Source organism: Centruroides vittatus, unplaced genomic scaffold (genome assembly GCF_030686945.1).
Source record: "Centruroides vittatus isolate TY-2023 unplaced genomic scaffold, ASM3068694v2 contig_377, whole genome shotgun sequence".
Classification (NCBI taxonomy): domain Eukaryota; kingdom Metazoa; phylum Arthropoda; class Arachnida; order Scorpiones; family Buthidae; genus Centruroides; species Centruroides vittatus.
The window spans coordinates 2,808,725-2,836,353 of NW_027122198.1; the positions used below are offsets into that span (position 1 = coordinate 2,808,725).

At 35.7% G+C, this 27,629-nt stretch overlaps 1 protein-coding gene across 1 annotated transcript in view; it reads left to right on the plus strand.

Annotated features, from left to right (window-relative positions):
* Positions 1 to 19,578, plus strand: part of LOC136975688 (probable RNA-binding protein 46) — a 64,241-nt gene extending 44,663 nt beyond the window's left edge. The window contains exon 3 of the mRNA XM_067270789.1: positions 19,349 to 19,578. Coding sequence (XP_067126890.1) covers positions 19,349 to 19,578 — 230 coding nt within the window. The remainder of the gene's footprint in view (positions 1 to 19,348) is intronic.
* Positions 19,579 to 27,629: the final 8,051 nt, after the last annotated feature.

Sequence of the window (27,629 nt, forward strand, 5' to 3'; positions counted from 1 at the left end):
GTGACAAAAATTTAAATTTGTATTTTATTATATTTTGTTTTATTTTTAATTCTTCCCTCCACGAAAAACCTTCATAATCCAGTGATAGGTGTTTCTACAACACCTAACGTTTTCAACCCCATCCGGGTCTTCTTCAGGCACAGCTCATAAGAAATTTCAAATACCAGTGAATGGAACAAAAACCCGAAGTGAATTCTATTCCATATTTGGAATCATGGAATTGGAAGATAAGATGGAACATTATGCTCGTGTTGGGATGTTGTTTACACATGCGTACTATTACATTTGCCAATCTTTGAATATAAATTGAATTAAATCAATGTGAAGTTATTTGTGGGTGTGCATTTCCCTCATAACAATATTTCCAGGCATGCGAGATGTTAATTGCATCCTTGTAGTTGATGCATGTGTTCTGCAATCCCGCCTTATATATCTCTAGAGTCTCCAATGTTCCAAGTTGGTTCGTATGGTGTAACATTCTGATTATACGAGCATTTTGGAGGTCGGCTGTGATTCCCGGTTGTGTGGCATAAGTTGCCAGTGTGGTAGATTGTTTATTGTTGGCAATGTCATACCTGTGCTCCTGGAGGCGCTGATAGAGAGAGTGTATGGTCGAACCCACATAGACCAAACTTCTATTAAATCTGTCATCCCAAAGGGGAACCTCATATTAGTGCCTCTGGGAGCACAGGTACAACATTGCCAACAATAAACAATCTACCACACTGGCAACTTATGCCACACAATCGGGATTCACAACCGACCTCCAAAATGCTCGTATAATCAGAATGTCACACCATACGAACCAACTTGGAACATTGGAGAGACTAGAGATATATAAGGCGGGATTGCAGAACACATGCATCAACTACAAGGATGCAATTAACATCTCGCACGCCTGGAAATATTGTTATGAGGGAAATGCACACCCACAAATAACTTCACATTGATTTAATTCAATTTATATTCAAAGATTGGCAAATGTAATAGTACGCATGTGTAAACAACATCCCAACACGAGCATAATGTTCCATCTTATCTTCCAATTCCATGATTCCAAATATGGAATAGAAATCACTTCGGGTTTTTGTTCCATTCACTGGTATTTGAAATTTCTTATGAGCTGTGCCTGAAGAAGACCCAGACGGGGTTGAAAACGTTAGGTGTTGTAGAAACACCTATCACTGGATTATGAAGGTTTTTCGTGAAGGGAAGAATTATAATTCATCCAGTATATATTAAGAAGTATATTTGTTTTATTTTTATTCATAAAAGTCATTTTTATATTCTACTCCTAAGTTTTCATAATTTACTTGATTATTTTACCTTTCTTTTATTCTGTATAAAATTCATAAAATTCATTATATTTAACATCTTCAATTTGTATTTATGTTTGAATTTTAACACTTACAACTTTAAATATGCTTCATTGGTCAAACAATCTCAAAATTAACTTACTATTTTAACCTGGAAAAGACATCAATGCAATGTGGAAAGTGCTTGTTTTGTGAAGTGTGAAGTGCGATAGGAATACACAGACACGTGAATTCAATTAAAACGAATTTAATTTCGCGATAAACAATATATACAGATGAGTTCTTTTGGATTCCCTCGGTCCAGTTTCTCTTACTGTCCGATAGTAACAATAACCCAAGTAGCTTACCTTCTTGGCAACTACTTGCCCGACAATACTAATGAAACCCGCGCGATCCTTAACTAACTTAAACCTAAGGATAGAAAAGTATAGAGATGGGAAGTGAGAAGAATTGATAGGATAGTGGGGTACTCTTGTTCTCGCTGAACTTCGATGCCGGCTGATGCTTTATTCTGCGTGTCTCTGGGTTCGTCAATGTTTTAAATATCTTCTACTATAATTTCTTTTCGACGGCCGAAAACGTTTGTGCTCATTAATTTGTTTGCTAGAAATAGAGTGTGAAAGGTTTTTTATGCCTACGATTCTTTTCGGTGTCTCTGATTCTACAGTCCGGATCCTCACCTCACGGCTCTCCATTCGGCTCTTGTGGAATTCCGTCTCACGAGCTCGCTGTTTTTGTCCGTGCTTCTTTGTGTCCGGCCAGAGAAAAAAAGTGACCCTTTGTGACCCAGATTTGACTCGTCCTCAACTCGAAGTCTTTGTCCCACACGGCTCCCTGGTGGGTGGGGAGTGGGAAGCCCCTGTTCCCAGAAGCCAGAACAATGAACAAAGGAAGTTAGAAAGAAGGGTTAAGAAAGAGAGAAAATTATTAAAACTAATTAAATCTATAATACATATGTACAAAAATATATGGCGTACAGCCACAGTTTTTTATTATCACTAAAGTGGGTACTTGATCATCATCAAAGTGCAAACATCTCAACATTTTCAACATCTTTATCATCTTTTAAAGAGTTTTATAACATCTTTAAAAAGTTTTCATGCCAAAAGACAGTTTTATTTATTTGATGAACAATTATTGGAGTGATGAGTGTAGTGCTTTGCTACTATAATAATTTTATTGTTATAAGTTTTGTATTATCATGTAATTGCATTCCTTTTTGTTTAGAAAAATTGTATCAGGTTTTATTGTTACACGTAATTTGCAAAAAAGAGCTGTTTTGCGAATTGTTCCCTTTGAAGGTTCCCACACCACTACACAAATCAGTTAATAGATAAACATTACTCTTGAATAGTATAAGTTGACAAAAGTCATAAGATACTCTTAGTACTAAGATAATCTGGAGCAAATATGGTAGCTGGAATTAGGAATTGCAACTTAGAGGCATTATCATGCTTTACACATACACTGCAGCTGACACTAAATGAATCCATATTTTCTCAACAAGATGTGAAAAGTAAAATCACAGTAAATAGAAATATTGTCGCACATTTTAATCATTCTGCTGTAGCTATAAGCAAATTGGAAGATTCAAAAGACAAGTTAGGTTTGCAGAAACACAAATTAATTCAAGATGTTCCTACTTGCTGAAATTCTACATACTACATGTTGCAAAGAAATTTGGAACAGCAAAAAGCCTTTGTCACATATGTTATAATCAAATTCCTATGTTGAGTAAATATCAGTGGTCTCTCGTTAAAAAATTGTTTTATTTTTGCTGTTGCAGTTTTTTGGGCTGTTTATAATAATTTTTATTGTATGTCGTATGGGGGGTTTGGCAACCCATTAGGAGAGGGGAACAGTACTTAAGGTGACATGAATTGGCAACAAGGGTCTTTTTTCTTGGCTGGCTGGTGAAACATGTCTATTTTTTTTTTCTTTGTGTGTTACGGTATTCAAAGTGACTGTGTGGTGTGGTAGAAATGACCTACATGGACTTTATTATTGGACTTGCAAGGAGACATAAGGAGCTTCAGCTAAAGCTTAAGAAACTTCAACACAAAGACAATTGTTCGGCCACCTACTGGCAAGATATTTAGTTTAGGAATTTTAAAGATAATTGTAACTCAGTTATTATTAGTCCCACTATTGTAATTGATTCAATTTGATCTTTGGGAGTTTTTGTTTAAATTAGTTAAAATAGTCTATGGCTGTCTGGATACATGCAAATTTGATTTGTTACTTTGTTTTGTCGTGATTTGTTATCTTACTGGATATCTTGGGGTGTAGTAGTGATGGTTTTATTTTATTAAAATCATTTTGTTTGTCAAAAGGTGTTTGTGTGTGCTTCTTTTGTCACTATCCCCAACAAAAGTTCAAAGGTTACTTTGAAACTTAACAGGCTTTTATTGAGCCTAAGGTTTCTGTTGTCAAAAGGCTGTGTGGCTTTATTAAACCTTATTTATTTTCTTTTCTTTACTTTCCTTATACTATCTTCCTGTAGTAACAATTTTACTTCCGTTTTCTATTTACTTAACCACGCGGTAGTTAGTCGACACATGTGGCCTGGACGGTAATAAAAACAAAAAGGGTGTGACACCGAGGGGTCGAGGGGTTACGTCAGAGGAGATAGGAGGACAGGAGCGAGAGGAAGGAAGATTTTTCGGAGAGAGAGAAAAACGGGACGAACAGAAACAAAGAAAGTTATTAAGGAACGGATCCGAGGTTTTTTTTTCTTATTTATTACCGCCAGTCACCCCTTCGAACCAATTTTCAGTCTTATCATCTCTGTTTAATTCTCTTCCACCTTATCTTTCTCTAGGGCCCTGTACTTAGTTAAGCTAGATATAAGTTAGAATAAGTTCTTTGTCTTGTCGGCACGCGGGGACTAATTGATGACATTGTTACGCGCAGTCCCAAATGTATTTGTATTAGTAATTAGTAAGTGTGTGTAATCGTTTCTTTGTAAATTATTTATGTTCGCTGAAATTAATAAACCTCTTTTTTTAATTCTATCAAAGCCGAGCGACTCTCAGGGTCTTGTTATTTCATATACTCGGCTAACAATGGCGTCCGCGACAGGATTCTGTTAGTAACGGGATACGGTTTTTATTGTATAGAACGTAGCATTGTATTATCGTGCCTGTAGATTTAAGGCCCTACAATTTGTAATCAATTGTATTATTTTTATATCATTAATTATGGATGATTGTAACCAGAACAATCTTGCTACATCCTCAGGAGGCGAGGGTGAGGGGATCCCTCCTGTAGTCACAGGGTTTCTAGGAATGGTTCCCATTTTTTCTAATAGTGGCAGTGATTTGGTTAATGTCCGCCAATTCTTCAAGACCATAGATAATATATCTCGCCTGGCTGGGTGGAACAGTGAAGTGAAATTGGCTGTCTTACAAGCTCGGTTAAAAGGGGGGCCATTATCGACGTTCTTCAGCTTGGCTGACCAAGATCCTTGTACTTTTGAGGGAATTAGGCAAAAATTAATTCAATGTTACGAAAAGCGAGAACTTAAGGAAAAGAATGCACTCGACCAACTCTTAAGTATTAAGCAGAACCATGATGAGACGGTATGTGACTATGTCATCCGCATGAATACACTGTTGTCGAAGGCCGCTTCCAATAACGAAAAAATTGGTGCCTTGAGGGATGACATTATTAGAGAGAGATTTATAAAGGGCCTAAGGCCCCAGCTAAAGGGATACGTATTAAGGAGAGAACCCCAGACCTTAGATCAGGCAATTAAGGAAGCGGAGAGGGAAGAACGGGTCGAACTCGAGTGTAACGTTAGTAGAGAAAATAAATTTGTACACACCATTGAAATAAAGAACCCAACCGCTAATGAGGATCCGAATGGTGTGATGAATATTGTGAAAACAAAGGAAGACGATAGACTTGAAAGGTTGGAAAAAATGGTGGGGTCGTTATGTAGTACTGTTAATGGTTTGGTCGAAAGACTGGGTGGAAATCTAGATAAAAATAAGGATAGCCCGAACCGATCTGTCCTAAAAAGGTGTTACATTTGTGGGAATCCTCGCCACCTGGCCCGCCAGTGCCCTCAACGGAATATAAATGATTTAAACTAATTACGGGGCGTGATGATAGCCAGTATCACGTCCCATGCATCGAGCTAACCCTGGCCCCTAATGTGTTCTTCTCTAAAAAGGGCCTTCCCCTCATTCTTGGTGATGCTTATGGTACCAGTATCAAGTTTCTGGTCGATACGGGTGCGGAAAGGTCCGTGCTAAGCCTGAAGATCGCTCAGAGCGAGATATGGAGTAGGGGACCGAACGGTGCACTTCACAGGAGTTGGAAACGACTACGAGGAATCGGTGGGGAGGTTATCGAATGCGAATGGGAGTCTAATATCAAGATCGAAAGAGGAGGGAGAACTCAAAATGTTCAAATGACTTGCATGCACTTGCCATCCGAAGTCGAATACGAAGGAGTATTGGGTATGGATGTGTTAAACAGGTTCCCGGAAGTATTAATTGAAACAGGTGAGAATGTAACATCTTGGAATAGAACCGAAATTGATGACTTTTATCAGTGTTGTGGATTCAGAAGGGAGGAATCCGATAATACGATGGAGGTTAATTTATCCCATTTGAAAGACTACGAAAAAAAGGAAGTGGAGCGTATCTTTAATGAACACCCCGGATGTTTCGCACGGAAAATAGAAGATTTGACCGGTACTAAGGAATTTCTTCATACACCTATCATTAAGAGTAACCAAATAATTAATACAAAACAATATAGAATACCGCAATGTTATTTGAGTGAACTAAAGAAAATGATAGTTTCATATCTGAAGGCGGGGATTTGCGAGGAGAGTACTTCTGAATGGAATTCCCCCCTTCACATTGTCCCGAAGGAGTCCGGCGAGTTAAGGGTTACTCTCGATCTACGAAGAATTAACGAAGTAACCCAGTCCCAGGAGTTCCCTCTAGCCCGTGTGGATGAGATCTTAACGAAGTTTCAGGGAAGCAAATTCTTCTCGGTAATCGACCTAAAGTCTGGATATTTCCAGATACCCATACATGAATCAACACGTCATTTCTTTGCTTTCTCTACTCCTTGGGGAAAATTCCAGATGTGCCGCCTCCCGCAAGGTGGAAAGAATAGCGGGAGGTATTTTCAATACGCCATGTCTAGGCTGTTGGGGAGATTCATAGATATCAATTGTTTCGTCTTTCAAGACGATATTGTGTTGTTCTCCCAATCCTTTGAAGATCACGTGAAACTCCTAAGGGAGGTAATCTCTATATTAGACAAAGCCAACTTGAAATTGCACCCAAAAAAATCGAAATTCATGGTGAAAGAAGTGCGGTATCTGGGACACATCATCGATAGTAAGGGGATACGACCTGATCCCTGCAACGTGGATGCGATTAAAGAAGTCCAACCCCCGCGTAATGTGAAAGACGTCAGGAGTTTCCTCGGAATGGTGGGATTCTTCCGCAACTTTATCCCAAACTTTGCCGAGATTGCTCTTCCTCTTACATATCTGACTAAAAAATATGTAAAGTTCTTATGGGACGACCAGTGCCAATCAAGCTTCGAAAAATTTAAAGAACTATTATCTAAACCCCCTGTGCTATCTCATCCCGACTTTAAAATACCTTTTTTCATGCACTCGGACGCTTCAGATACCTGGGCTGGTGCGGTCTTAGAACAGGAAAGCGAAGGGAAACTCATTCCCATTGGCTACTTTAGTAGGAAGTTCCGTGGGCCCGAACTAAAATATTCCACTATCGAGAAGGAATGCTACTCAATAATCTTAGCCCTCCGCCACTTTAAACATCTTATTCTTGGTCAGAAGGTCACTGTGCTTTCCGACCACAAACCTTTAACCTTTGTGAAAAATATGAAAAATCACAATAACCGCCTCATGAGATGGGCCGTAGAATTATCTAATTTTGATTTGGTCATTACGCATGTTCAAGGGAAGAGTAACCCAGTGGCTGATTTATTGTCTCGACCACATGGTAGTAGAGAAGAAGCCCCCTCAAACAGCGATGTCATTAATTGCATCAGTGAAGAGTTGTGGAAAAAGGTAAAGAAGTCCCAGATTGGGGACAGAATTTTTGGTCCAATGAGAAATCATTTAATTAAATTCCCACCCTCTTACAATGATTACCCGAGTAGTGGCATACTTCCTGAGTATCAAGTAGATGGTGATGTATTAGTCCACGTACGACCGGGACGGTTTGGAATACGTCAATGGAGGCGTGTTTGTGTAGGGGAAACAGCAATTAATGACGTAATTAAAGCATTCCATGAATCACCATTAGCCGGACACTACGGCAAAGAAAAAACGTGTGACCTGATCAACCGTTACTACTACTTCAAGAAGATGAAAAAACTCGTCGATAGATTCGTGAAGTTCTGCAAAGTTTGCCAACAACATAACTTACATCAAGGAAGAGCCCCCTTTCAAGAAACGGAAGTCGCTAATTATCCGTTTCAAAAGGTGTCAATCGACATAATTGGCCCTTTAAATCAAACACATAAGGGTAATCGTTATATTCTCACCATAATTGACATGTTTACTCGATACACAGAAGCCGTCCCTTTAAGGGACCAATCTGCGGCCTCTGTAGCCAATGTGTTTTTCGAAAGGATAGTCTGCAGATATGGCAGTCCCGAGATCATCATCTCTGACCGGGGCACGAATTTTACGTCCTCCATCTTTAATGAAATGTGCAACATCCTTACCGTCAAGCACAATGTTACGACATCATATCGCCCTTGTTCGAACTCAGTTTGTGAACGTGTGAACAAATCCATCAGTAACCTTTTGGCCAGAATATCAGGCGGCAGCAACAACAATTGGGATACCTTCTTACAGACTGCTGTGTTCGCTTATAATAATGCTACACACTCCTCTACTAGTGAGTCACCTTCATTTCTTCTTTACGGATTTGATCCTAAATTCCCTCATGCGTTCCCTGTTGAACAGACAAATGACTACCCGGGTATTCGGGAGTATCGTGATTTCCTTATGGATAAGCTACGATGCATCCGTGAATCGGCATACGAATTAAGTCGCAACCGTAACAAACTTAACCGTAACCGCATCAACACAGGGAGGAAGGTGAGGAGCTTTGAGGTAGGGCAGAAAGTTTGGATGTTAAGGAAAGGGAAGAAGCAAGGCAAGTTTTCTCCAAAATATTTAGGTCCTTTCCGTGTCTCTCGCCTCCTGGGGCCTGTTAACGCGGAAATCGAAAATTGTAATAAAAAGGAAAAACTTGTTGTACACATAGACAGACTAAAACCGTGCTTCTCAAACTTCCGTGAGCCTAGACGGAAGCGTAACATCCCAATTGGACACGAAGGATCACAATCCGGAGAGATCGAGGAGATTGAAGAGGAAGAAGACATCCCTCACCTACCCACTGCGCAACGGGCGAGCTACAATAGGTATAATCAACATAACCAGCAGCATCAAGGAGACCGCAAGGATTCGGGTAATGAGACCATGCTGGAACAGAGGGGTAATATCTCCCACCCGTATAACTTACGGGGGCAGAAAGTGGACTATCGCCGGCTTCACTTTGGAAGATGAACTGTAGTTCATCATCCATTAATGGTTGTGTATATCCATATTAATGTTTCTGTTAATTGTTAATATGTCTTTTGGTGGGGACGTATGTGGCTTTATTAAACCTTATTTATTTTCTTTTCTTTACTTTCCTTATACTATCTTCCTGTAGTAACAATTTTACTTCCGTTTTCTATTTACTTAACCACGCGGTAGTTAGTCGACACATGTGGCCTGGACGGTAATAAAAACAAAAAGGGTGTGACACCGAGGGGTCGAGGGGTTACGTCAGAGGAGATAGGAGGACAGGAGCGAGAGGAAGGAAGATTTTTCGGAGAGAGAGAAAAACGGGACGAACAGAAACAAAGAAAGTTATTAAGGAACGGATCCGAGGTTTTTTTTTCTTATTTATTACCGCCAGTCACCCCTTCGAACCAATTTTCAGTCTTATCATCTCTGTTTAATTCTCTTCCACCTTATCTTTCTCTAGGGCCCTGTACTTAGTTAAGCTAGATATAAGTTAGAATAAGTTCTTTGTCTTGTCGGCACGCGGGGACTAATTGATGACATTGTTACGCGCAGTCCCAAATGTATTTGTATTAGTAATTAGTAAGTGTGTGTAATCGTTTCTTTGTAAATTATTTATGTTCGCTGAAATTAATAAACCTTTTTTTTTATTCTATCAAAGCCGAGCGACTCTCAGGGTCTTGTTATTTCATATACTCGGCTAACAGCTGGATATATCTATCAAATCCAAAACTGGTTTTTGTTCTGTGGCTGTACGCCATGCTGTATGCTTATGTCCTTTTGTTCTTTCCACCTTCTGGAACTTTGTAATTTTTTTTAATCATTCTTTCTTGGAGATTGAGGCCCACTTCATAGAATTCACGAACATAATGTAAATGAGGTTAGCCAAGGGCATATGGGTGAAGGGAAGTCATTTGTGAGCTGGTGCTCAAAGAGAGAGGAAGACAGGAGAGAGATATCACAGTGTTTGATGCCTGAATAGACGGGTGAAGTCAGAACTTTGAAATCTCTAGGCTGAAGTTAGTGTGTTAAAGTCAGCATTTCAGCTTGATGAGTCCAAATGTGTAACTGGCTATTGTTATCAAATATACAAAAACCCTCAAGAACTGAGGAAAAAGAAGACAGAAGCTAGAATTTAGTGTTTAAGAAGCTTCCATGTTGCCCTCGTGGTAACTAAATGACGTTTGCACTACTTGGGTATTCTTTCCTATCCTATCCATCATCTTCACTATACTCACCCCTATCTTCTATTTCCTTTCTAGGTATAAATTAGTATTAAGGATTAGTGTTAAAGAGAAATTTTTGTAAATATTACTTTTGATTCCTTTTTGTATGGATTGCAATAATTTTTGTAATTGTTCTACCAATGATTGAATTTGGGTGACTGTTAATCAATACCCTCTCTAGAGTTGGAATCCTTTTGTACCTATATTTTTTATATTGCATATAATAAATTCATTTTTTCCATCTTTTACTTTGCTTGTATCTTTTTTCAAGTATATGCCCTCGTTGATCAACAAAACCCTTTCTCTTAATTATCACAATTCACTAATAGTGCAATTTCCATATACTGGTGATTTTATCAAAACGTAAATTATCAGCAGTTGGTACAAGTGTATAAATGTTGGTACTGCTGGATGATCATTTTTCTCACCAGCTTAACAAATTGAATTGGAGAAGCACTAACGTTAATCCGATTGATACATATACTTTAATTTAGCTTATATGCTTACCTCGAGAAGATCTTGATTAATTTCCCCTGTAAAAATATCTGTATTTGCAATCATATAGAAAGTACCAAATCGAATCTTGAGCTGACATCAAAGTAACTTGCAGACTCTCAGCTGTTTGGAGAGTTAAAACTCTTTTGATAGAATTTGCTTGTTATTAACAATGTTTTCCAGATATTCAGTCATTTGAGGTTATCTTTAAGTACCTACAACAGGGATAATAAATAACCAATTTTGTTAAATTATTAAAATAATACTATAAATGTCACAAGAAAATAGAGTATGGGTAAAAATATTTCCATACTTGTAGATCAGTTGATTCATTTCTCTCACCTTCTGAAGGAAATCTTCTATTAAGAGCATCAAAAGGACCATTTATATGTTCTATGACTTACCTGGTAGATTCATATAAGTAATATTGATGTCACCTCTGTGAGCATAAAACTTTAGTCCAGCTGTAGTCAAGTTGCTAAATACCTGTATGTCAAATTGAAGTATTTAAAAAAGTAAATTCAAAATTATGTAAACAAAGTTAGATTCATCTAATTACTTTCCAAACTCTGTTATGTATAACATAGGGAAAGTATGGCAATCAGTCAAAAAATGACAAGATTTTTGAATTTTTGAACTCTGGGACCTTGAGATGTTGAGAAATGCAAAAAACACTTAGGGGTTTTGTCTGTAAATCGCTGTGATTACCGAAGTATACAGGGTTGAGGTTGGGTAAGAGAAAAAAGGCCAACAAAAAAATTTAAAAGTGAACCACACGAATTCCTTTATTATAATACTGTTATATTATTTAACCGGGCGTCAAACATACTCACTCGAGTGGGCTACAATGAAATTTCAATAGGTAACGGAAAACAAAAAAATTCGCGGCTCTATATCTAAACTCTAATTACTTAAATCTAGTTATTTACAATAAATACATAGGCGATTGTTCCGATGAGTCTATGCTCCTCACCATGTAATAACTGACCTGCACGTGGGGTCACTCGTTAGCACCAGTCCAAAAAATAATAGTCTTTACACTTGTTCCTACTATCCTGCAGTACTATCGAACACAGTGGTTCTTCCCTCTCGTTCTCCTGACGCCGATGCTGATGGATTCACTTACTTGCTTGAACCGTCACCTTTCTTGAGACAAAATGGCGGCGACTCTTGCCTTCCTTGTTCTTCTTCCTCAGCAGGGGAAACCCAACAACAACGAAAAAAGCCCCACTCCTGTGTGGCAGTGCCTTTTATACTTTATTCTAACCGGGGTCACATGATCCACCCCACAACTTGGCGAAGAGCCAATCACGACGTGGTTCGCGTGACCCCCAAAATGCGATTCACGACGACGAAAAAATGGCGAATAATAAAAAAAACCGATACATTACAATAATGCAAAAAGGAAAATAATATTAAAAAAAAAAAAAATAGTGTCAGAGCACTACATGTCTGTATGTATGGATTAAAGTTTCTCCTATGGGATCCCAGCATTCTGGCTGTTTTTTAACCAGAAAATTCTTCTCATCCTGGGAAATCCTGCACCTTCTTCTTATTCTGTGTTAAAGTTGAGGAAATTTTGCAAATACAAAGTATAACTTATAAACTGTCAGAATACATTTATATTTATTAATTTTAAGCTTGCATAGTTTTTTAAATTTTTGCTTATTATGGCATGTCACAGACTGTCAATAATCAATATGTAGCCTATTTGTGACAGGACTGAAAATTCTTTACTTGTCAGAGCCTGTAATATCTAGAATAATTGTGCTTATGCTGTCTTAATTTTTAACCATGCCCAGTAGCTTCAATAACTGCATTATGCCAGGTTGTGCAAATTGGGCAAGGATACAAACGAGTACTAAGTATGCAAGTATGAAGTTTTTCTTCGTAAACCTGAATATTAAAGCCAAACAAACTGCCAAATTATCGGGCTGTAAGCTTGATGCCACTATTAAAGCAGCCAAAGTATACAGATTAAGAATAGTTTAGAGTAAAAGAAGCACTGCAACGCATCTGGAAAACAAACTAGAAATCTTCCAGGCTGCAGGTGAAAAAACACATCCATCTTCTCTTAAATGCATTAAAGACAATTCCACCTGAATCGATTGAATCGAAAAGTGCATTCTTGGTAGTAGGACTTTTCTTTAGTGAAATAAGAATCAAATTGAGTGATTGGAGTATTGACCATGTTTATTTTTTAAAATCTTATTATAAAAATTTACAATAATATTATGTATTAGTATTATGTTTTATTTAAATAACGAAAATTACTTTCTAAGTTAGAAGTTTGATCTAAGTTCATTTTTTCTTTAAATTTTCAACTCAATTCAAAGGTATTTTTTGTTGTAAGCAGTTTCCAACAAACTTTAATAAATTTTTTCTATTTGTGAAAATTTCTACATAATTCAAAAGTAATTTTTAATACATATTCTACACAGCATTATTAATGTTATTATTTTGGAGATTTGCAGGACATATTAAGTTACTTAAAAATAAAAATAATTATATCATTTGTTTTTAAGATTTATTTTATATCTTAAAAATAATTAATTATATCCTGGGATTCAGGGAAATCCAGAGACAAGCAAAAGACTGGGAAATGAAGAAATCCTAGTATGATGTTAGTGTATGTGTATGGAGCAGTTTTGTTCACCATTTTTGAAGCTTGCTACTCCCATGCTTTTTGTTGAAAATTTTTGAAATTTTGCAGGAAAGTTTGTGTGTTAGGGGGATTTGATTATTAAATTTTGGTGGTTAAAGGTCAAGGGGTGGAGAGATAATGGGAGTCGTGTGTTATATCTCAGGGTTGAACTTAATGGCAATTTTACTCATTATTAGCATTTACAACTTTTTTTATGAAACCCTTCCCTACCCTCAAAATTAAGGTTTTTTGCCATTTTATAATGATTAAAAATATATAAAAGTTTTTGTAATAAAAATATTGTAATAGATGGCATCATCAAAATTTTAAATGTTGCCAGAAAAGTTAAGCAACTCATTGCTGGGTTTTTTCAAGATAAATTATAAATATTAATACTATTTACATATTTAATAGAAACATACTTGGGTAGCCAATTTAACTTTCATATTTTGAAAAGTGCTTGATAAATGTAATTAGGGGTTACTTTAGAATAAACTTTTAAGCTGCCTGCTCTGGAATCCATAGCAAGCAAAGCTTGATAATGTTCCCATTTAATGATGCCATCATTCAAATGCTAAGTAAATAAATAAGTTACTATTCAAATATAAGCATTTAAATAAGACTAGATGTAAATTATATCCATTAAGAAGCCAATTCCTGACTGTTTTTATAAGATGAGGAGTATCAGAAAATATTTAAATTTTTTTGTTGTCATCTGAAGGAAGTGTAGACTCCGCAAGCACGTGGTTTGCGGGTATGAAAGAAAGTGGAAATGAATAGTCGGTAGAAGCGTATAGATAAACAAACAAAGGTTTATTAAATACACACACAAAAAAAGGGGGATTGATCGCCTGATTTAAACAGGCAAACAGCATGCTTAACAAAAATAAGGATGACAATAACACTATGATTACACGAGACTAAAACTGATATGCGATTAAACCTTAAAAAACTATACAAACATTTACAAGATGGTAGATACCGTCGCCGTATTTCGTGAGACACATTGTTACAAAATGAGATTCTTCTCACTGGTTCTTGTTTTTTCTCTTCCTGATTGGCTGCTCTGCTTCGAATCCTTTCTCTCGTCTCTTCACCGCTCCAGATCCCCGATCCACGAAAAAGAAAATGCCTCGACACATGGAAGTCGCCCGTTATTATCTCCCACCATCCGGGAGCTTTTTCTTTTCCTCTCACGTGATCCTCCAAATAGCCAATCAAAAACCACGGCACAGCAATGACGACAACAGACGGTACGGTACACAACAAAATGGCTGTGCGTTACATCTAAAACCCGATACAAAAACATATACGCGACGTGACATAAACAAAAAAACAAACATGTAAAATAGAACAATCGAACAAAAAAAAAATACATAAATATATACATTTAGTTAATAGCGGTGAAGCGCTACAGAAGCACGAAATAATGTTCAGCATCTCCTAAGATAAAAAGTCACTAAACTATGTAAAACAGCTTCAATAAACAAATTACCATAGAATTTTTAAGTTTACCTAAGTTTCCATTTAATCCCAGAAATTTCCACATACTTCTGTTAGTAGCACTTCATTCATTAATAATAAAGTGGGGTGCAGATGTCTTTTGCCAACAAAATCTTTTGATTTGTAAAGTTTGTCTTCTCTGGGAATCATTTGCCACCACTTCAGTAAGAATTCTGGATCTTTAAGTCCTTTAAATAAATTTATATTCTCTGAACATGTGCATTGCATCCAATCACAAAACACATTTTGCCCATAGTTAAGACAGCACATTTCAAACTAATTTACCGAAAAAGGCACTTTACCACTAACAGATGAAGCAAATATTGGTACCCAATACTTTTTGTAAGTAGTCATAAATCATAAATAAATGAAACAACTATTTTTTCATGTGCATGAATGTAATAGATTACATTCATACACATGAAAAGAGTTACATGTGAATATTCTCAACTACAACGTACCCTCTGATAGATAACATATGAACAAATAACTTTGGACAGTTTTGAAACAGAGCTCTCTCACCTTTCTTTCTTACATTGTAGTCTAAATACTTACATGTTATAAAGTGTTTGCCATAAATGGTCAAAATCAAATAAAAATTATGCCCCCTTTCAATCTGTTATGTGACAGCCATCAATTTTTTTAATGTATTTGTTAAATGTTAAAATATTCCTTAATTCTTTATTATATTTGTATGAATTTTATTCTGTCATTACAATTTGTAATTAATATAATAAATTCATCCTTTTCCCTCAAAATCATTGATGTTAGTCAATGATTTCAAAGATCTCTAGATTCCTGACTCTAAATATTTCATGACAGCAAACAAAACTGAGCATTTCAATTGATACATTTTTGCATATGACCCTAATTACAGAGATAAAACATTATCCTATCATTGTCAAATTGTTTAGGTGTATGAAAATGCTTATAATGATGCTTGTGAAATTATGTGTTCAGCATCAACTTCCTTTTGTTTAATTGCTTGTATTTTTTTTGTATGTAAAGATGTACTGTATTTTACGGACTATAAGATGCACCTAAATTTTGGAGGAAATTTTTTGAAGAAAAAAGTGTGTCTTGAATATCAGTTGAATGGCCGAAGCTCACAGAGGGGGGGGGGTAAGACCGATAAGGATTTTTCTCAAACAAAAAATATGGCGATTATTAATTTTAATAACATACATACACATATTGAGGTTTACACGTTGTGACTGTATCGACAAATCCTTCCACCGGCTGGATGATTTGTTACCCGAATGCAATTAATGATCTAAGTCTAATGCTAAGCCTAATACTAACTATTACAATTATGATTAAATCTATTTACAAAAGTTACATTGACGACACATATGCTGGTCGATCGCTGGTAACTCTCCCAACGAATGAGAGAAATAACTATAGATCGGCAATAATCGTTTTTAAAGCAGTTATATAATGTAACCGTCGTAGGTCCACACAAAGTTTTCGTCTCGATGACGATGGATTGCTTTTCTTGCCCTTCACAACTCAAACCTCGCTACATCAGACTTCCTCCCTCCTTACCTCCCTTTCTTCTCATATAGTCCCTTGAAGTTCTTCCTATGAAGAATAGTTCACCAGAAGGAAACAAAAAAAGAGCTTCGAACATGGCGCTCCCACAATTTATATACCGCGCCAATAAATTGAACAAAAGACACGCGAGCCATACGTCACAAACATAGACCAATCACGATAAACAACAACGGTAAAACCCGGTACGTGACAAACGGAACTAAGTATAGTATACAAGTACGCGACTAGGCGGTAAATTCCGATACGGAGTTTACCAAAGGAATAAAACAACATAGTGTCATGACACTACAGTCTTATACTCTGTAAAATACAGTAAATTTTGTTGTATGATCCAAATAGTCTTATTATGTATAATTATATATACTTCATGTTTGTAGTATCACCTCTGCATAAGAATGCATTGAATTACAGTAATATCCCAAGTTATGTAAGTAATGCGGACTGTAGACCTTTACGTAACTTGAATTTTATGTAAGTTGAATTTGTAAATTGCTTAAGTGTAACTACATAATTAATAACTCAATACTATATTTATTATTATATGTGTACTGTACATATTTTATTTATCATTTTTTATATAAAAGAATTGTTTACAAGAAAGAGTGCTCAGTACGCTTGCATACGTGCTTACAATTAGACCAAAATGTAAAGTATTAGCAGAGCAATGAAGTACAGTAATAAATCAGTACAGTGCAAAAGAAAGAAAGGAATTGAGAGAGAAACTGAATGAATGTTTGAAATAGAATAATTCTTTGTAAAATTAAGTGTTACTCTACTCATTTTTTTTCCAATTTTTGAGATTTACATTTTATGTAACTGCAAATTTAAATAAGTTGCTTGTTACCTAACTCGTGGTATTACTGTAATATGCACTAAAGCAAATGAGGTGTCATTAATGTCACAAGTCTTTGTAATTAGCTTCAAACTGGCTAATGAGTGTGCAAATAATGGACTACTGAAAGTGCATCTAAAAAATAAATGGAGAAATGTATGTATTGCTGCTTCTTAAGTTTTTACAAATTGGATGCAATAAACAACTTCATTTAACTAAATTTTCCTTGGCTTTGTGTAAGATGAGATTACTCTAGGATTACAGTTGTGATCTATCCCTGCCTCCAGCAATTAAAAAAATATTGTGTGATCGTCGGCCATATTGTATATATATATTTTATTGTGTTAAGATCCTGATATACCTGGGTATACAGGGTACACGGTTGGGAAACAGGCGATACAATATAGAGAAAAACAAAGGACTTCACACTTTCTCATACAGTGAGGTATTAACAAAGATTTATTCCTGGACCCTACAGGCTTATTTATATATACAAAATTCTATATAACACGAACATAAATTTACAAAACTATTCTATTACCTCTCTGTGGGGTAACAAAAATTTTCATAACACAAACTCGAAAACCTTAACAAAACAGTCTTACATGTGTCCTTTTGTAGTTAATAAAAAATATCTACCCAATTCATACACGTGTCTTCAGGCAGGCCTTGGATGAAAGTGGATTGCTTCACACATTCAAACTGTCTCCAATCTCTCTTCTTATCGTACACGACAATCTCCAACGAATCCAGTCCGAAGGCCAACAAAAAGTGTCGTCTCCAGTGAAGCTCCTCCCTTTTATACCATTGTTGACGTCATAACTTGCATACGTCAACTTTCACATAACCAATAAGAGACCCGTGAGGTTACATAAAAAGTGAACTCCCGACACAAACAAAAACAGACGCGAATAATTATACAAAAATTACAACCCGACAAAAAAAAGAAAGAAAGTCTAACATCCATAATGCAGGGGAATTACAATTACATTAAGTGATGGATCACTACAATTGTATATAGTTATAATCCTATCTTATTTTTGCAATTTCCTCTGTTTTCCTTTGTCTATTCTTTCTTAAACTTTCCAAGATGACCGTTATCGCCGTGGGGCTGGATTAGCCGTTCTGAGAATCAGTAGAGACAATAGCAGGTAGTGTGGCCTGGGGAAAAAGTGGCTAAGAGAGGGGTCACTTTTCGACTAGACACGAAGAGAGAAGGACGAAAAGAGAGAGGCTCGATTGTGATTTCTGAGAGAGGAAAGAAGTTTGCGATAGTCTAGTGAGGAACCGAAATATAGAGACCGGCATATTGGAGAACCCCGATAATTGAGAGAAGAAAGGATAGTGAAGAAAGCCACTATCGTCGAACCCAGATCATACACAAAGTATGTATCCGCCGAAGAAAGAGAAAACCCCGGGTGAATCATTCCTTCATTTCTTCTACCTTCCTGCTATTCCATCTTTCTTATTTTTCCTTAATATTAAGTTAGATTTAAGCTAGATTTAAGTTAAGTTAGTCACGCGATTACGAGGGACTGATTGTTACGTGCTAGAAAAATAACACACCATTGTGCTTTGTTTAGGGACAGAGTCCCCCCTGTTTGAAACACCTTGAATTGTAAGTCATAAAAAAATCAGTTGGGATTCCTTATAAAAAAAAAAAAAACCTTATTTGTTCTAAGTGGAATAAAGGGACATTGTCTATTATCGTAGTTGTTGCAGAGTCCTTTCTGTATGTTTTATTCGTGGACTGTACTGCCTCACTTTTATAGAACACCACAATTGTATATTGTTTATTTATCTTACATTTCTATTATACAAGTGAATTAGTTGAATTAAAAATTTCATAAAAAAAAGTTTTCATTATAAATGTTAAATTTTCATTAATTCATTAATCTAACTCTGAAGTCTTTGTCATTTTAAATGCTTGAACCTTGTACTAATCCTATATTTTTAATTACAGTTAATAATCTCCTATGTATAGTGTTTTTCATCTATTACTAATATTTAATTTAATTTAATGACATTTATATGGGGTTATTTATATTTGTATTCAAATCTTGTACCTTGAATATTATTTTGGAATATTTCTGTTTTCTAATTTGAGTGTATTTTGATGATGGTATATCTGTCTAGTAATCTGCCATTTGTGTTGTCAAGCAATTGTTTAAAACAAATATTTATGAATTATTACAGATTATATTCTTGATGATTCCAAAATTGAAATAAACTGGGCAAAACCCGTTGATAGGTCTACGAAACAAAGAAGTCGCCCTAATTCAGGGACAACTGTTAACAGTTATAGCCCATACATATATAGCCAAGCAAGTTTTGATACTTGTAATTACGGAGCCAGTATGGTTTATCCACTACCCCCTCCTCCTTTGCATGGAATTCCACAATCAAGTGCTGCTACAGTAAGGTAAATAAAAAATTTTAGAAATTTTTTAGAGAAATAAAATTAATATCAATAAAATTTTTTATTTAAATATTATAAATTACCATAAATTGCCACTTAATAACCTTTGTAAACACTTATTTAATCACCTATTGAAATGTGTTTCTTGGTGCTTTTGTTTTGTTATCCATATGCAGTGCAGCTGTTTATGCCCACTATGGCATTGTGCACAATGCTATTCATCCTTGCAAATGGCTTGTGCACAATGCTATTTTCATTAATTATCTTCACAATGGAAGCTAATTTCATTAATTATCTTCACTTATGGAAGCAAGTATATTTAAACTGTTTGCTCCAGTTTTTAAAAAGACATTTTAAAGAACAATAAAATGTTTACTTTATTACAAAAATTTTACATTTGACAAAGTACACATCTCTCAACAGAGCTTTCTTTGTAGGCCACTGCCAGAGCCAGAGCTTTATCCTTCCTGTAGTTGACTTCCATCAGAACAGTTATATATTCATCTATCCATCAGAACAGTCCTATGTTAAATAACTGCCCACAGTTATTTAACATAGTAAATATTTACATAATTTTTAAAAATTTGCAAAAAAAGAGCTTTGCCATATTTTAATTTCTTAAAAACATTTCAAAGAAAAATAAAATGTTTAATTATGGTGGAAAGTTCCAAATTTGACCAAGTACATATCATGCTCTTGAAAACAAGGATTTTCATTTTGGGATGTAATGAAAAAACACTTAGATTTTTTAGGGACATGTTCAAAAAAGAAAAAAAATTACATAAGTTTGAAGCAATAAAATTTAGAAAAATTATCAAAATGGATAACAAAACAGACTTTAAATGTTTTGTTATGTACTATATTTACATACTAGTTCTAAAGGCCAAAGTTACAAAATGGAAAACAAAATAGACATTAATAAGTCTGTTTTATTATCCCATCTGTTCACATGCAATTATTAAATTTATTATGAGATGGCATCTAACGCCTCCCTCTAGGGTCAAATTGTTTGGTAATTTATTATTAATACAGCTGTTATATAGCCCGATGACATATGGCAGTGGTTGGCTTTATTCTAAATGTAGATATATATATATGTTACTGGCAGAACCTGATTTTACGCCAAACTAGTTTAGAATTATTATTCAAGTATATTAATGGTTAAATATATTAATAGTTAAAATAAAATTAAAAGGCAATCAATTAGATGAACAATATTTATTCATAGTCTACTTAATTATAAAAAACGGGGTTGATGTTACCCTAGATATCGAAGGTGGCGGCTCGTCTCCGATTTCAGCAATCAGAAGACAGGGAATAGTGGGGACGCACATTCTAACCTAACCTAACCTATTCTAATAAATTACTATAATTATTAGCAACCAAATTATTAGAATAGGTTAGGTTAGGTTAGAACGTGAGTCCCCACTGTTCCCCGTCTTCTGATCGCTGGAATCGGAGACGAGCCGCCATCTTCGATACCTAGGGTAAAATTAACCAAAAACAGTATTGATTAGAAGTGACACAACACTTGTACAAAACTATAAAATAAAAATAAGCTAATCAGTACTTATCAATTTGTATTTTTTTTATTAAGCTGTGCACTTTTAAAGGTAATAAACTTTCGAAAATATTTTCAAAAATTCAAACAAAATAATAAAAATAACTTTTAAAATGAAACTAAAATTAAAAATGAACTGATTTGTGTTTTATGATAAACTTAAATTAACCATTAATATACTTCAATAATAATTCTAAACTAGTTTGGCCTGACATGCTTACGCCAAACTAGTTTGGCATAAAATCGGGTTTTGCTGGTAATGTATATATCTACATTTAGAATAAAGCCAACCACTGCCGTATGTCATCGGGGCTATATAACAGCTATATTAATAATAAATTACCAAACAATTATATATACATACGTATGTAATTGAAGAATTAGTTCACGGATTGAAGGTAATTATTCTGATTGAGTGTGATCAACCCATGTATAAATGTTATTGTATCATTTGTGGTGCTGCACATATATGACTACTGTCTTATATGTGCAGCACCACAATTTATATTTATATATATAATATATATATATATCTAACATATGTATGGTCATATATATATATGTCCATACATATGTTAGACTGTATGTTGCTTTTCGGAGATTGTTACATAACCAGTTATGCGAGTCTAACCAGTTTTTACTAAAGGAACAAACTGATTACACAAAAGATTACACTGTCTTGACTCACGGAAGGCAGTGCTGAAAAGGGGAGAATAAAATGAGGTCACCATCACCAACGGCTTACCAAGAGGTCAACAGCACTGCCAACCTTTTATTACGTAACGGAAAAATATTTACTAAACATCACTGAGGCACAATGCATTGTACATAACAATGTCATATAACATTTAACAATAATTTCAATCATTGATTCCAACAACGTAGATGTATAAATGTAACGGTAGTCTTATGTGTGCAGCACCACAAATGACACAATAACATTTATACATGGGTTGATCACACTCGACCAGAATAATTACCTTCGATCTGTGAACTAATTCTTCAAAAATTGGTTTTATCATTGAGTTCAAAGTTCAGATTAATCTTTACCATTCATATCTGGCCCAACTTCTGATGCAAGTGGATTATGCGGCAATTTTTGGTAGAACTCATTTATTTTAAATTTAAACTAATATGTATAAAATATATAAAATACACACAAAATGCACTTTGGGTGTATTTTATATATTTTATACTGTGGCTGTCAGCCATATTGTGTTTTTTTTTTTGTGTTTTTTTTATAGTTTGTAAGTTATAAATACATATATATATATATATTTTTTTTCTTTCTTTCTTTCTTCTTCCTTCATTTCTACTTTCTTATTTCCGTTCCTTTGTCTCAACAATTCGTATATCAACCGTTATCGCCGAAGGGGGAGGATTATTCCTTCTAAGAACCAAGGGATAAACAAAGAAGAGGGTATTAGGACTTCCACGAATTTGGGGAGTTAGAAAAAAAGAAAAGAGGAAGTCCTGAGGACTAAGTGGTAAAAGAACGGACACTTTTTGGCTAGACCTTGAGAGGAACGGAGGTGCAAGGCAGCGTTCGAGACTCAAAAGAGAGAGAAAGAAAGGAGGCTGCAGGACCGTCGAGGCCAGAGAAAAATAGTCACGAGGGCCAGGGAGCGCCGAGAAAATAGGAGAACATTGAGGACAAACAGCCGAATAAGGAGGAGGAGGAAAGGCTACCATTGTGGAAGGGTACTTCCCCGAGTGTATTGATCGATTGTGAACCCGGGTACTTTCTGTCTATTTCTATGTACTTTCTATCTTTCCTAAGTCTATCTGTTTCCCTATTACATTAATTTTAAGGTAGTTATAAGTTTAGTTTTTAAGTTGGTTGTATAGGTTTTATGTTACGCGCATGTGTATTATTGCTTGTACGCGAATAAGTGGCGACCCCTTCCCCAGTGAGGATACTCAAGTTGGGATCAATTGTAAATAATAAAGAAAAGAACCGTGTTCCGAGAGAAATAAAGGAATATTTAATTGTATATATAAGTTTTTATGTTCCTATTTATAACGTTTGTTCGCGTACGTACAAATCTCTTGATACGAACAACCACAATACATTAGTTTTAATTATTGTAAAATCTCTTTGTATTGAAAACTTAAATATATGAGGTCTATTTAAAAAATAACCAAACTTTTTGAATTGAACAAAAATGGAGTGACCTAGTGTTGTGAAGTTGACAACACTATGTTTGTGATAACCTACCAAGTAAGCTGTGATTTTTGGATTGTTTATATCTTGTTTCATTTTCATGTTATTGTTTTGAGTGAAAGGTGTTTCAGTGCTAGTGGTGATTTTTGCAACATGCAATTTATGGGAACAATGATGCAATGTAAAGTTTTGTGTAAAACTGGGGAAAACTTTTACAGAAACATTTCAACTTCTGAATTAAGTTTGGAGGTGATGTTCTAGGTTGTATGTAGTGTTATGAATAGTTTACCTGATTCAAAAGTAGTCATCAATTAGTTGAAGATGACCCTCAACCAGGAAAGTTTTTGACATAAACTGATGACACACACATTCAGAAAATCAGAGTTGTGTAATTAGAATTTTTGCCTCCAGGTCAAACAATCAACTGTCAGTACTAGTAGATGTTTTGAAACAATTCCATAAACAAATTTGCAAAAAGAGACCAGAGTTGTGGTGAGACAACTCATGGTTCATATTCACTAGTTTGATAAGCCCTAACATACATAACGGAACGTACATAACAGGTTTAAGTTAGTAGAAATGTTTAATAGAATTAAGGGAAAAAGCAAAACACAATGCTTTCATGTAATTATTCATTACAGCTCATTGTTGTAACATTTTTACTATTAAAGTTCCATCCAGTCTTCACCATGAGAATGCACTTGTTCACTCAGCCTTGTCAATTTGCCAGCTTTGTGCCAAAAATCAAATGAGTGTTTTTCCCAGCCTCCAAACTCACCAGACCTGGCTCCTTGTGATTTTTCTTGTTTTCAAAATTAAAATCAGTGCTGAAAGGACACTGTTTTGACACAATGACATTAGAACAAATTTGTCACAAGCACATCAGAACAGTCTGAAATAAGCTTACCAAAGCTTACTGCTTTGCAAAGCGGAAACACCTGTTCTACATTCATGGGTAGGGTAAAGGCAGGGGAATACAACAAGGACTTTAGACGAATTTTAATGGATGAGGAAATAAAATTTATTCTGTGTAATTACAACATAGTAGGTCTTGATACAAGAGACTTAGTGGGTTTTGTAGGATATGCACGTGGTGAGTGATTCAACAAGAGAATATAACACACATATATGTTTTAATCACCCGTGTTTATTTACTTTACAGGATTCTTTTACAATTCCGACACTCCTCGTTCTTTCTCTGTTAACCTTTTCTACATATAATTCCTGCAGATACTCGGGTAGAATCGTCAAGCAACCTCGCAACAAAAGAACATTCACCGCAGTACAAAAATAAAGAACTACGACTAAATATTTAAAACTACTTATACAAATAAAAAAAAGACAGAAGAAAAGATAGACAATAGGATAGTTGGATATATGATGATAGAGAAGAATGAGTACCCAAAGTATCGGCGATCTTGGGGTGATGGTGGCGCTTGCTAGATTATTAACTTTTCGGGTTGTTGATTGTGGACGTCTATCCGATTCTCTCAATAAGCTTCTCGAGGTTTCTATATCGGGATATATTTCGGATTTTCTCTCGAAAGCCAGCTTAGGCTTGTCATCTCCTTTGTTGTCCAGTTGATGCCAGAACAACCTGGAGGCCTTCACAACACGTCCTATCTCTTCAACGTCCCAGTCTAAAAGTGACCTCGTGTCCTCCACTTAGCCCTCAGGCTACCACCTTTTATTTTTCTTTTAATTAGGTCATCACCATTTGAACAGGGAAGGGTTAGGGAAGACAGAAGTTTCTAGGAAAAGATAGACAAAAGAACTAACGAAGAGGAAGAAAATGGAATAAATACTAAGAATAATATATACTACAATATACAAAATAAAGCGCATGGCCACAGTTTCCTTACAGTAATTTACAATAGCAAATGCATGTATACACAAAAATAAAAATACATATACAACGAACTTAGTGGTCTTTCGACCCCCACTCTCATATCCTCTGTACAATTACAAGAATGGTTCCACATGTGATGAGAACACCACAATTGGCTACAATGTTAGAAAAATAAAAGTCTTACACTTGTCTTTACTAGTTCCCTTGTCACTGAGCACTCGTTCCTTGTTGATGATTGCTAAATTGACGTGGATGGAATTGGATTGTCTTTTACTTATTCCATATTTCTAGCATCCAAATCTTTTCACTGGTGACCAATTTCTTTCTCACTTGCAACAAGCAGGAGACCCCAAACAAAAAGAATTGCTTCCCATGATGAAACATCTGGATTTATACTTCCCATCATTAGGGAGTACTTCATTCACCCGTGGTCCAACCCTCACCCAATCAGCGGATACACAATACGCACCACATTAAAATGTGATGTCCCGATACAAAACGAAAGAGAATGAATTTAGTACAATATATGACCCAATACAGAACAAACAAAACATACACAAAAAATAAATTTTACAATAATACTAGTGCTGTAGCACAACACACCACTGGGATAAGTATGTGAATAGGGGGAGGCGAGTACTTTGAAGAGGACAAAAACCAATAATCTGTAACTTCAAAAATAAAAGTTAAAAAAATAAAGTTTGATTATTTTTTGAACAGACCTTGTATATTAAATTTAAGAAATTTTAATGTTCATATTCACTAGTTTGATAAGCCCTAACATACATAACGGGACATACATAACGGGTTTAAGTTAGTAGAAATGTTTAATAGAATTAAGGGAAAAAAGCAAAAAGCAATGCTTTGATGTAATAATTCATTACAGCTCATTGTTGTAACATTTTTACTATTAAAGTTTTATCCAGTCCCAATACTTCCTTTTGGATGCATAACCATTTTTGTCCATGAATGTAGTATAGTATATACAATGTATATACTATACTATATAGTATGTAAGTGTGAAGTTCGTTATGATACGTACTGGATCCCGCGAGCAGGAAGGTACAAAAAAAAGACTTTGATTACAAAAATAGCACAAAGTTATATTTATTCACAACGAAACGGTTCTTTTTTACACGATCCCAACTTTATCTCACTTATGTTGATTATCCGATGGATCTAAGTCCACGGATGTAATAAGGATGTATGTTAAGGACTCAAGTAATGACCAATTACACGTGCACGAATTTGGCGAAACAACAGTAATTTATTCTAACAGTACAATAACCGCGAGATGCTTCCTAACCCTCAAGTTTACACGATACACGACTTAAAACTAACGAAATTTACAATACTCTATATACATATATACATACACATTTTCCTTCTATACAATAATTGCATATATTAGCCTTCGACGAATCACGGTATTATGTTAAGTAAATGCAACACGATCTCGAGTTCCAAGCGTTCCTTTTCTTTACGTTAATTCACAAAACTAATAGTTCTTTCCGATACCTGAACGTAATTTACGTCACCAGAAGTACGTCCCTCGTTGATACTTCTCAATTACACTACGATGGAAACGGATTGTGCTTCCCGACTGAAAGTGGTCGCCCTTTCTAGACTCCTGTTCTCCCGGTCTAACTCCGACGTCCTTGCTGACCCTTCCTCGGCAACCTTCCTCGACGAATCCAAAAGCAGCCAAAAAGTGTCCTCAATCGTGAGAGTCCCTCAATTTATATTTCCCGCTCTCCGGAAGTCCGCTTCACTTATTGTCCCACTCTGGACCAATCAGAAAGCTTCTCACGTATCCTAAGGTGACATCATAAGAAAATTCCACGCGACACGGTACAAACCAAGAAAACCCGATACATACAAAAAGGAAACCGAGAAAATAATTAATAATAATAATAATAACAATAATACATAGTTGCGTAGCACTACATATCTCCCCCCCCAAGCGACTCACTTCCCGTAGTGCAAACTACGGAAATCAATTTTGCGTTCACGTAGGTTATAAGGTTTCTTACGCACCTCAAGGTCAGTGCACTTCTGCACACCACTTGTGTCAACACCTTGCGTGTTAGTGACCACCCCACGTCTCCTCACCAACCGATCATCCAGGACTTCATCATCATCCTCCAGTACAATTCCTCTATCCTCCCTCTTTTTTTTCTTATTACAAATCGGATAGCCATAGCAAGGTTTTAGGCGATCGACATGGACAGTCTCCTGATCCTTCATATTGCAACCCTCCACACGATACGTAGTTGGGTTTATCACCTTGGTGATCCGAAAGGGTCCTTTATAATTATAAGAAAACTTATTCCCTTTAACACCTTTCTTTCTCACCCAAACCCTCTGCCCTTCCGAAAAACTTACTAATGTTCTCCCTTTGCTTCGATAATCCCTTCCTTTCTTGTTGTAATTTCGCGCATGGATACTCGCATTTTCCCGTAATGCACGGAGTTTCGTGACCAG